The 12845-nt window shown below is 44.5% G+C and overlaps 1 protein-coding gene across 1 annotated transcript in view; it reads right to left on the bottom strand.

The window, feature by feature from the left end:
- Positions 1-4430: 4430 nt before the first annotated feature.
- LOC112257916 (collagen alpha-1(XXVI) chain-like) overlaps positions 4431-12845 on the bottom strand; it is a 46107-nt gene continuing 37692 nt past the window's right edge. The window contains exons 8-14 of the mRNA XM_024431853.2: positions 6610-6693; positions 6385-6437; positions 6189-6251; positions 6033-6068; positions 5883-5927; positions 5382-5466; positions 4431-5167 (exon numbers count right to left, since the gene is read on the bottom strand). Coding sequence (XP_024287621.1) covers positions 5010-5167; positions 5382-5466; positions 5883-5927; positions 6033-6068; positions 6189-6251; positions 6385-6437; positions 6610-6693 — 524 coding nt within the window. The 3' untranslated portion in view covers positions 4431-5009. The remainder of the gene's footprint in view (positions 5168-5381; positions 5467-5882; positions 5928-6032; positions 6069-6188; positions 6252-6384; positions 6438-6609; positions 6694-12845) is intronic.

Here is a 12845-nt window from a genome sequence, read left to right as displayed (position 1 = left end):
TTGGTATTGTAGATAAGTAGTGGTGTAATAATGTTATATGATGTACTGTTTTATCTTTTGTTTTATGTGTAATGTAAGTGCCTTAATGTGTTTGGACCCCAGGATGAGTTGCTGCTGCCAACAGCTAATGGGGATCCCTAATAAATACAAATTTGACAAGCAGGAATGATGATATCACAATATCATCACAATGATATTTTAACCATAAGGTTTTATTAACGTATCAGTTTTTTTGACCCATTGTCAAATGCATTGTTAACAATTTTAAATGATTTTAAGGCTCCCGAGCGGCGCAGCGGTCTAAGGCACTGCATCTCAGTGCTAGGGGCTGTAGCACCTGGTTCGACCCTGGTTCACTACAGACCCTGGTTCAATCCTCTGCTGTATCACAACCGACTGTGATTGGCAGTCCCATGGGGCGGTGCACAATGGGCCAGCGTTGTCCAGGTTAGGGGAGGGTATGGCCAGGGTTTGGCCAGGGTATGGCCAGGGTTTGGCCAGGGTATGGCCAGGGTTTGGCCAGGGTATGGCCAAGGTTTGGCCAGGGTTTGGCCAGGGTATGGCCAGGGTATGGCCAGGGTTTGGCCAGGGTATGGCCAGGGTTTGGCAAGGGTATGGCCAGGGTAAGGCCAGGGTATGGCCAGGGTTTGGCCAGGGTATGGCCAGGGTTTGGCCAGGGTATGGCCAGGGTTTGGCCAGGGTATGGCCAAGGTTTGGCCAGGGTTTGGCCAGGGTATGGACAGGGTATGGCCAGGGTATGGCCAGGGTTTGGCCAGGGTATGGCCAGGGTTTGGCCAGGGTATGGCCAGGGTAAGGCCAGGGTATGGCCAGGGTTTGGCCAGGGTTTGGCCAGGGTATGGCCAGGGTATGGCCAGGGTTTGGCCAGGGTATGGCCAGGGTATGGCCAGGGTTTGGCCAGGGTATGGCCAGGGTATGGCCAGGGTATGGCCAGGGTATGGCCAGGGTTTGGCCAGGGTATGGCCAGGGTATGGCCAGGGTTTGGCCAGGGTATGGCCAGAGTATGGCCAGGGTTTGGCCAGGGTATGGCCAGGGTATGGCCAGGGTATGGCCAGGGTTTGGCCAGGGTATGGCCAGGGTATGGCCAGGGTTTGGCCAGGGTATGGCCAGGGTATGGCCAGGGTTTGGCCAGGGTATGGCCAGGGTATGGCCAGGGTTTGGCCAGGGTATGGCCAGGGTATGGCCAGGGTTTGGCCAGGGTATGGCCAGAGTATGGCCAGGGTTTGGCCAGGGTTTGGCCAGGGTTTGGCCAGGGTATGGCCAGGGTATGGCCAGGGTATGGCCAGGGTTTGGCCAGGGTATGTCCAGGGTTTGGCCAGGGTATGGCCAGGGTTTGGCCAGGGTATGGCCAGGGTAGGGCCAGGGTTTGGCCAGGGTATGGCCAGGGTACCTTTATATAACTTGTCAAGTCAGTTAACAAACCTTTATTTAAGCAATTACCACCAGTTACATGTTTTTATGTTTTTATTACAGTGTAACTATGAATTATTACAGTTCATTTCAATAGTTGTTACAGTGTAATTACATATGTAATAACATTGTAATAAGGACCCCTTAAAATAAAGTGTTACTGAATTCACTTTCTGCTGCTTGCTTGCTGATGTTCCCTCAAATACGTATTTCCACATGTAATTGATGAAATTAGATTTTTATTCTATAAAGATTGTAATTGTGAATATTGTAGAAAAATCCTCACAGACGTTTTCCATACTAAAAAGTGAAGTAGTCACAGCTTACCATGTACAGTAGACTACAGACAACATGTACCTCCATCATGTACAGTAGACTACAGACAACATGTTCCTCCATCATGTACAGTAGACTACAGACAACATGTTCCTCCATCATGTACAGTAGACTACAGACAACATGTTCCTCCATCATGTACAGTAGACTACAGACAATATGTTCCTCCATCATGTACAGTAGACTACAGACAATATGTTCCTCCATCATGTACAGTAGACTACAGACAATATGTTCCTCCATCATGTACAGTAGACTACAGACAATATGTTCCTCCATCATGTACAGTAGACTACAGACAATATGTTCCTCCATCATGTACAGTAGACTACAGACAATATGTTCCTCCATCATGTACAGTAGACTACAGACAATATGTTCCTCCATCATGTACAGTAGACTACAGACAATATGTTCCTCCATCATGTACAGTAGACTACAGACAATATGTTCCTCCATCATGTACAGTAGACTACAGACAATATGTTCCTCCATCATGTACAGTAGACTACAGACAATATGTTCCTCCATCATGTACAGTAGACTACAGACAACATGTTCCTCCATCATGTACAGTAGACTACAGACAATATGTTCCTCCATCATGTACAGTAGACTACAGACAATATGTTTCTTCATCATGTACAGTAGACTACAGACAATATGTTCCTCCATCATGTACAGTAGACTACAGACAATATGTTCCTCCATCATGTGAGTCATATACAGTTGAAGTCGGAAGTTTATTATTTATCTTGTCTCATTGCTACATCTCCCGCACGGGCTCGGGAGAGATGAAGGTTGAAAGTCATGCGTCCTCCGATACACAACCCAACCAAGCCGCACTGCTTCTTAACACAGAGCGCATCCAACCCGGAAGCCAGCCGCACCAATGTGTCGGAGGAAACACCTTGCACCTGGCAACCTTGGTTAGCGCGCACTGCGCCCGGCCCGCAACAGGAGTCGCTGGTGCGCGATGAGTCAAGGATATCCCTCCCGGCCAAGCCCTCCCTAACCCGGACGACGCTGGGCCAATTGTGCGTCGCCCCACGGACCTTCCGGTCGCAGCCGATTGCTACCGAGCATGGGCGCAAACCCAGAGTCTCTGGTGGCACAGCTGGCGCTGCAGTACAGCGCCCTTAACCACTGCGCCACCCGGGAGGCCTGAAATCGGAAGTTTACATACACCTTAACCAAATACATTTAAACTCAATTTTTCACATTTCCTGACACTTAATCCTAGTAAAATTCCCTGTCTTAGGTCAGTTAGGATCACCACTTTATTTTAAGAATGTGAAATGTCAGAATAATAGTAGAGATAATGATTTATTTCAGCTTTTATTTCTTTCATCACATTCCCAGTCAGTCAGAAGTTCACATACACTCAATTAGTATTTGGTAGCGTTGCCTTTAAATTGTTTAACTTGGGTCCAACATTTCAGGTAACCTTCCACAAGCTTCCCACAATAAGTTGGGTGAATTTTGGCCCATTCCTCCTGACAGAGCTGGTGTAACTGAGTTAGGTTTGTATGCCTCCTTGCTCACACACGCTTTTTCAGTTCTGCCCACACATTTTCTATAGGATTGAGGTCAGGGCTTTGTGATGGCAACTCCAATACTTTGACTTTGATGTCCTTAAGCCAATTTGCCACGACTTTGGTAGTATGTTTGGGGTCATTGTCCATTTAGAAGAGCCATTTGCGACCAAGCTTTAACTTTCTGACTGATGTCTTGAGATGTTGCTTCAATATATCCACATAATTTTTCGTCCTCATGATGCCATCTATTTTGTGAAGTGCACCAGTCCCTCCTGCAGTAAAGCACCCCCACAACATGATGCTGCCACCCTCGTGCTTCACGGTTGGGATGGTGTTCTTCGGCTTGCAAGCCTCCCCCTTTTTCCTCCTAACATAACGATGGTCATTATGGCCAAACAGTTCTATTTTTGTTGCATCAGACCAGAGGACATTTCTCCAAAAAGTACGATCTTTGTCACCATGTGCAGTTGCTAACCGTAGTCTGGCTTTTTTATGGCGGTTTTGGAGCTGTGGCTTCTTCCTTGCTGAGCGGCCTTTCAGGTTATGTTGATATAGGACTTGTGTTACTGTGGATATAGATACATTTGTACCTGTTTCCTCCAGCATCTTCACAAGGTCATTTGCTGTTGTTCTGGGACTGATTTGCACCAAAGTACGTTTATCTCTAGGAGACAGAACGCATCTCCTTCCTGAGCGGTATGATGGCTGCGTGGTCCCATGGTGTTTATACTTGCGTACTATTGTTTGTGATGAACGTGGTACCTTCAGGTGTTTGGAAATTGCTCCCAAGGATGAACCAGACTTGTGGAGGTCTACATTTTTTTCTGAGGTCTTGGCTGATTTCTCTTGATTTTACCATGATGTCAAGAAAAGAGGTACTGAGTTTGAAGGTAGGCCTTGAAATACATCCACAGGTACACCTCCAATTGACTCAAATGATGTCAATTAGCCTATCAGAAGCTTCTGAAGCCATGACATTATTTTTTGGAGTTGTCCAAGCTGTTTAAAGGCTCAATCAACTTCTGTACACTTCTGACCCACTGGAATTGTGATACAGTGAAATAATCTGTCAATTGTTGGAAAAATGACTTGTGTCATGCACAAAGCAGATGTCCTAACCGACTTGCCAAAACTATAGTTTGTTATCAAGACATTTGTGGAGTGTTTGAATAATGACTCTAACCTAAGTGTATGTAAACCTCCGACTTCAACTGTACATTTCCCGTCAGTCTTCGTGTATCTTATATGCGGTGAGCATAAATTGTACAGTTGTAAACTAACAAATAATGTTTCAAGTTAGAACCCATGTATTTAAGTTCATATACAGCACCAACTACATAAATATCTGATAGGGTCCATTATCTGCTACCTAGACTTTAAGAATATGCACACGTTGAGGCCAGTACCAGCACCAAAGTTACATCATTACATTGGAATAACATGACTACGATAATGACAACAGTACTAAAAGTCAATGTAAAAAACACACACATTATAAACAGGTCAAATTCAAGAATCTGAGTAAGAGAAGGGGTCATTTTGCAGACGCTCGGTCGCCCAAAGCCCAGATTGATGGAATTCTGTGCTTCCATGAGGATTGACTGGTCATACACTCTGGCCCAGATAACACATGGTACGTCCATCTCAGTCTCTTAAACAATCACAGTTCATATACAAACCGTGCTCTACACCCATTGGCATGAGCATCTAATTGTCCCCCCTCCTCACTCTTTCCTCTCCAATCAGCTTCCGGTCTCCCGTGGCGAGAGAGTGGAGCAGGGTATTGGGTCCCGCCCTTTTGTTTTTAAACATGGGCACCAGGTCTGACAGGATGTCCAGGCCAGAACCGGGTTCTAGTGGGTTCTCTGAGAAATGATCAAAGAGAGGGAGGAATGGATTGGGGATGGAGACAGAGGGAGATCAATTTAATCTCACACTCACAACAAGGACACTCCAATAGAAAACGACTTATCACTGACAGACACAGTGATTGCTTGGAAGTGGACACAGTATACATCTCTAACAACCCTGTAATTCCTAGAGACCCTGTTGTTCTCTGAGTAAGGGTGTGTCTCTCACCATGAATGCCGATCATGTGCTCCAGAATGAGAACCCTCTCAGCCAGGATCTTCAGAGCCTCTCTCAGCTGCTGCACCCCCTCCCCCTGGACGGAACCACATCACTATATCAAGTTCAGCTTCAAGTTCAAGTTTACCTACCAAGTTCAAATGAAGCTTCCATCGGGAACTATATGTTAAGGTCTGTTTATTTATCACAGTACTATTATGATATACTGTATACCTACTGCATACTACTACTGCATACTACTACTGTACTACTACTGCATACTACTACTGCATACTACTACTGTGCTACTACTGCATACTACTACTGCATACTACTACTGCATACTACTACTGTGCTACTACTGCATACTACTACTGCATACTACTACTGTGCTACTACTGCATACTACTACTATGCCGGCTTACTACTATGCCCACTTTTTCAAAAGCGTGAGGTGTGGAAGATGTGTCTCTGAGGACTCTTAAATCATATAGAGGGAATGTGTAGAGTCACCTCAGCCTGGCTATCTCCTGGTTCACCCTTTGGCCCTGGTGCACCCTAAAAACAGCATCACAAATGGGAAAAACATAGGTGGTTGGCAAAGAGTAACTAAATGTATATGTGTGTAAGAGCAGAAATGTTGTACTCTCACTGTGTACTCACTGGCTGACCATGTTCTCCCCTGAGTGCTGGGGGTCCCTGTGAGGAGAGAGAAGCTGTATGAACGATGTCGACTCATGTCATGTATAGACTGTACATAGAGCATTTCAGAGTGGAATTGAAAGGGGTCTCTTTAAAGGCAGTTCTGCCAAGCCTCACCCTTTCACCAGTGTCTCCTTTAGGTCCGCGATCCCCAGGCTTGCCTGAGGGACCAAACCCAGCCTGGAACACAGAGATAGAACTTCTTGAATGAATCTCCCGTTGACATCAATGCATGATTTATGAGAGTAACAAGCACACATATCAAGCTGTACATCAGGATGCACATCAAAGTCCAATGTTATACTGTACATACGTTTCTGCCTGGGGTACCTGTGTTTCCAGCAGGCCCTGTGGGTCCAGGCCGGCCTGAGGAGTTGGAAAACGGAAATAATAGTTTTCCAAGTATTCTTCCAATATCCACTTAAAGGTCACAGTCGGTGGCTAGCTGATATGGCGAATTAGTATTCTAATAACATTATTACACAATTATAATTATGGGTTCATGGCCATGCCAGCGGGGGGTGAGTGTTTTTTTTACCTGGGGGTCCAGGGGGTCCGATGGGGCCTGGGGGACCGGTCACATCTTTCTGGTTATTCCGTGAAGGGAGCGCAGCCTCTTCATCTGTACCCAAAACAAAAAATGCCATGGTTTAAGTACAACAGGTGCTCACTGTGCTCTAAAGCAGGGGTCATCAACCTTTTCTTTCCCAGGGACCCCCTCCCAGGGACCCCCTCTCAGGGACCCCCTCTCAGGGACCCTCTCCCAGGGACCCCCTCCGAGGGACCCCCTCTCAGGGACCCCCTCTCAGGGACCCCCTCCCAGGGACCCCCTCCCAGGGACCCTCTCCCAGGGACCCCCTCCCAGGGACCCCCTCTCAGGGACCCCCTCCCAGGGACCCCTCCCAGGGACCCCCTCTCAGGGACCCCCTCCCAGGGACCCCCTCCCAGGGACCCCCTCTCAGGGACCCCCTCTCAGGGATCCCCTCCCAGGGACCCCCTCCCAGGGACCCCCTCTCAGGGACCCCCTCCCAGGGACCCCCTCCCAGGGATCCCCTCCCAGGGACCCCCTCTCAGGGACCCCCTCCCAGGGACCCCCTCTCAGGGACCCCCTCCCAGGGACCCCCTCCCAGGGATCCCCTCCCAGGGACCCCCTCTCAGGGACCCCCTCCCAGGGACCCCCTCCCAGGTAAACCGACGATCCAGGAATCCCCATCATACGTTAAACAAAATGGGGGTTTTAACGTCTTGTTTTATCATCAGGGGAATGATAAGGGCAAGGAGAAATAATCAACATTTTAAAATGAATAGATTTGGTAGATTGTTTTTCATTATTTTGACTTACCTACATTATAATTAGAAGAGGAAGTGTAAACTCTAACATACCTTTCCAGCTAATAGGCTATCTCCAAACACATTTTTGCTAAAAGCATCTGTTTAGCAGGTTAAACAAAGAATAGCCATGTGTTGGCAAAACTGATATGAAGGAAACGTACCAGCAGTCAGCAGCACTTGCCCTGCAGCCTATTCGTAGGTGCTTTTTCAAAGCCCATGTCAGATATTCCAGTGAGTGTAATTGGCTCAAATGAGTGTAATTTTCTCAACATTAGGAGTTCAGAAATAAAGTTGACATCCTTAGAAAGAATATATTCTTCTATTTTCTACTGTAGGTATGTCATTAAAAATGTGTTTATTCAGTTTTTGCTAGCAATATTCATAAAAACATTTAAAAAATATATTTAAGCGCACCCTGCAGTTCCTCTGCACCCCTGGTTGAATAGTCCTGCTCTAAAGACGTACTACATGAATGTACTGCTCGCGGGTCTGCGTACCCACATCCATACCCCGGCCGGTAATTCGACCATGATAACATGTTTAGAAAGCTGGCCGCTAAAATGTACCTGACATTGGCTAATTGACTGACTATCAGTCATTGACATAAAGAGAGGAAAACTGATGCTGCACAGCCACATTTCTAAATTGCACCGTGTGTATTTTACTATTCCAACTCATAACAGTAAGTTGAGACCCCAAAGTAGTCCCCCCCCCCAAAAAAAGGGAAATTGGGGAAAGGGGAAATTGATCCGAGGGCCCATCCCTAATGTACTGCGTGTACAGTATGTACAGTATGTACTACAAGAGTTAAGAGTAGCCTATTTCCATTATTGACATAGCTCTGGTGTTTTTTGGGGGTTGTGAATTATTTTCAAACATTGGAAACATTGGCTGTCTTGGTTGCTTGTCACTATGGGTGTGCTGTGTGGTAGGGATACACTTCTTATGGTCATTGATTGAGGTGGGGAGCAGTAGCTCTGGTACTAACTAGTTCAGCATCCCACCACAGAGAGGGATAAACAGGTGGAAAACTTCAATAACCTTTGGAGCATTCCCACTGGAAGTTATTTTTCTGGTGTACCACCAAGTTGTCTGAAGTAGACTACTTCATGTAGTGAACACACACACACACACACACACACACACACACACACACACACACACACACACACACACACACACACACACACACACACACACACACACACACACACACACACACACACTACTCCTAACCCCAAACTCCCTGCAGCATTGAGGATTGACTTGAAAACCTTGCCTTGCCGTTTTATTGAGCAGGTTTCTGGCTCCAAGACGGCCGGGGTTGCCAGATCAGGCTGCTGTGCTGACAGGTTACAAATTGGGTCTGACTTACAGCAGGCAGACTGAAGCCAGAGCCCAGGCTTAAACAAAGCCAGTCCACCACAGTAATCAAATACAGCTTTCCATAGACATCTTGAGTGGGAGTATGCTGTCCTCTGCTGGTCAAAACTAGGAAGTGCCTCAGGTGGAGCTCAAGATACTTCTACAGCTTACAGTTTTACAATCCATATAGTTCAGCCAGTCATCTACTAAATGTTACAGTATGAATTAACTCTATACATGTTAAAATATTAGACTGTAGGGATACATATGCTGAGTGTTTTGTTTCACATTAGGTCATTTTCCCTCTAACACTCATACATCACTACCGCTGACTGCCCTTCAAATCAAATTGTATTTGTCACATGCGCCGTGAAATGTTTGCTTACGAGCTCTTCCCGACTATGCAGAGTTAACAGTAACAATAATAATACACAAATAGTAACACAGGAGGAATAAAATACACAATAATGGTGCTATATACAGGGAGTACCAGAACCAGATTAATGTGCAGGGGTACGAGGTATTTGAGGTAGATATTTACATAAAGGCTGGGTAAAGTGACTAGGCATCAGGATAGATAATAATTAGAATAAAAAACAGAGCAGCAGCATATGATGGGTGGGAAAATGTGTGTGTGTGTGTGTGTTGTGTTGGAATGCGTGTGTGTCATGAGCGCGTGTGCGTATCAGAGTATGTGAGTGTAGCGGAGCGTGACCAATTTGACTGGAGCGAGGAGCGAGATTCCCGAGGGCTGGAGCGTCCGCCTTCTCACTTCAAGAGCTCAGGGCATGCCCGGCCCAGTATGCATTTGTAGTCTCCTTGTGTGCTGCTCTAGCCCCTTGCTGTAGCTACTGTCATGGTGTTCGCTAAATATGATCAGAAATCAATCACACAGGTGCAAAATCAAGGTGACTTACAAAGATGAGGACCTAAAGCAAGAGAGTGTGTGGTGATGTAGTGTCCACTAATGAGTCATTGTGGAATCTGAAAAGACACATTTCCCGAAATCATGATGGTGTACTTACTACATGCACATGCTAAAAGAAAGGAACGAGGTGGGTAGGAATCTAAGTGTCATTGTAGTGAAGCATTTATAAACTGAAAAGCAGATCTCTTAAATGTTTCATTTCATTTTTGTTTTATTATCTATACAATAGGCCATAATTGATTTTGGCCCAATAGGCCTGGCATATTCCCACGTTCAAGAAGCTTTCCGTTTTGATCGGGTTACTTTGCCTAAAAACCTGTAGGCCTATCTATAGAAAAAAATACAATATTGTCTGCTGCATTGCATGAGCCTGAAGCCACAGACTGGCCAAACTCAAGTTTCTGAAAATGAATTCAAAAGGCACTAATAAGTCGTTTTTCGTTTAATTTGTATTTAAATCTAAGTAAGGCACAGCCTATATGCCCAATTTATAGACTATAATGATTTAATACAACAACATGTTTAAATGTTGAGCGCTTTATGTCCCTACTAGTCAATTGTGTTGCATCTGCAAATGCTTCACAATGTATTTATTTGTAGGCTATAGCCTTGAAATAATATAAATAATATAGCCTAAATAATTCATTTTCAGCAGCTAATAGGCTCCCTGTTTGGCTCTTGGCCTATTTAGAATGTTTATATGCATGTAACCTATTTGAAATTTGTATTTGCATTTATTATGGATCCCAAATAGCAGGTGCCAAGGCAACAGCTACTCTTCCTGGAGTCCTGAACAATTTTTTAAATATTAAAATACATTCATTACAGAATTCACAACACACTAAGTGTGTGCCCTCAGGCCCATAATCCAGTACCACATATCAACAACACAAAATCCATGTGTACGTGTGTGTAGTGAGTATGTTATCATGTGTGTTTGTATGCAATGTGTCTGTGCCTATGTTTGTGTTGCTTCACAGTCCCTGCTGTTCCAGAGATTAGCCAGAGATTGACATGCGTAGTATTAATGTTTGCTCTCTGTGTACATCTAAGGGCTAGCAGTGCTGCCCTGTTCTGAGTCATTTGCAATTTTCCTAAGTCCCTCTTTGTGGCATCTGACCCCACGACTGAACAGTAGTCCAGGTGCGACAAAACTAGAGCCCGTAGGACCTGCCTTGTTGATAGTGCCACGGTCACTCCAAGCAGTTTAGTCACCTCAACTTGCTCGATTTCCACATTATTTATTACAAGATTTAGTTGAGGTTTAGGGTTTAGTGAATGATTTGTCCCAAATACAATGCTTTTAGTTTTTGAAATATTTAGGACTAACTTATTTCTTGCCACGCATTCTGAAACTAACTGCAGCTCTTTGTTAAGTGTTGCAGTCATTTCAGCCACGTACATAGACAGCCACGTACAGCCACGTACATGGCTTTACTCAAAGCCAGTGGCATGTTGTTAGTAAAGGTTGAAAAAAGTAAGGGATCTAGACAGCTGCCCTGGGGAATTCCTGATTCTACCTTGATTATGTTGGAGAGTCTTCCATCAAGGAACACCCTCTGTGTTCTATTAGACAGGTAACTCTTTATTCGGAATATAGCAGGGGGTGTAAAGCCATAACACATACATTTTTCCAGCAGCAAACTATGATCGATAATGTCAAAAGCTGCACTGAAGTCTAACAAAACAGCTCCCACAATATTTTTATCATAAATTTCTCTCAGCCAATCCTCAGTAATTTGTGTAAGTGCTGTGCTTGTTGAATGTCCTTCCCTATAAGCGTGCTGAAAGTCTGTTGTCAATTTGTTTACTGCAAAATAGCATTGTATCTGGTCAAACACAATTCTTCCAAAAGTTTACTAAGGGTTGGTAACAGGTTGATTGGTCGGCTATTTGAGCCAATAAAGGGGGCTTTACAATTCTTAGGTAGCGGAATAACTTTTGCTTCCCTTCAGGCCTGAGGGAACACACTTTCTAGTCTGCTTAAATTGAAGATGTGGCAATATCCTCTGCTATTACCCTCAGTAATTTTCCACCCAAGTTGTCAGACCCCGGTGGCATGTCGTTGTTGATAGACAACAATATTTTTTTCACCTCTTCCGCACTCACTTTACAGAATTTAAAATGACAATTCTTGTCTTTCATAATTTGGTCAAATATACTTGGATGTGTAGTGTCAGGGTTTTTTGCTTGCATGTCATGCCTAAGTTTGCTAATCTTGCCAATGAAAAAAAGTAGTTGGCAATATCAGTCGGTTTTGTAATGAATGAGCCATCTGATTAAATGGAGCCGAGTTTGCCTTTTTTCCCAACATTTCATTGAAGGTGCTCTTTTACTATCATTCTTTATGTCATTTACCTTTGTTTTATAGTGTAGTTTCTTCTTCTTTTTATTTAGTTTAGTCACATGATTTCTCAATTTCCGGTAAATTTGCCAATCAGTTGTGCAGCCGATTGTGAGCTTCTTACGTTTACCTTTTCATGTTTATTCAAATAAAAAATCTTATGGTTTTGTTTCAATACTTCAAAACCAAATGGTAGGTCCAGTTAGTCACAAAAATAGATTGGTGTTGGTTAAATTGTTATTTTCATGAATGGAGTGAATTTGGAATTATTTCCTGTGAGCATGGAGCGGTTTTTAGCAGAGCGGTTGGAAAGGATGTGGAGTGCCAGATCCACGGAGTGGGATTTCCAACCGCTCAACTACTCTGGTGCATATGTAGTTTATGTGAATGTGTGTGGGTTTTATGTGAGAGTGTCAGTGTAGTGTGTGTGAAGGAGTGTGTATATAGTGTGTGTGTATATATAGTCTTGTGAGTGTGCATAGAGTCTGTGCAAGATAGGTTCAATGCAGATAGAGCGAGAGCTAGCTATGTACTGTCCCACAAAATTGTTAAACATAGCAAGCCATTCGCTGAAGGCAAATTCATTAAAGAATATTTAATTGACTCTGAAGCACTACTTTGCCCCGACAAGAAAGAGCTGTTTGAAAATGTTTCCCTGTCAAGATGAACAGTGACACGGCGTGTTGAGGACATCATTGAGAATATGGAACAACAGTTGAAAGACAAGGTGAAGGATTTCACCTATTTCTCCTTGGCCCTTGATGAGAGCAGTGATGCACGTGACACAGCGCAGTTGTTGATATTC

The sequence above is a fragment of the Oncorhynchus tshawytscha genome, linkage group LG09 (assembly GCF_018296145.1).
Source record: "Oncorhynchus tshawytscha isolate Ot180627B linkage group LG09, Otsh_v2.0, whole genome shotgun sequence".
NCBI lineage: Eukaryota > Metazoa > Chordata > Actinopteri > Salmoniformes > Salmonidae > Oncorhynchus > Oncorhynchus tshawytscha.
This window is presented reverse-complemented; position numbering and strand designations above follow the sequence as displayed.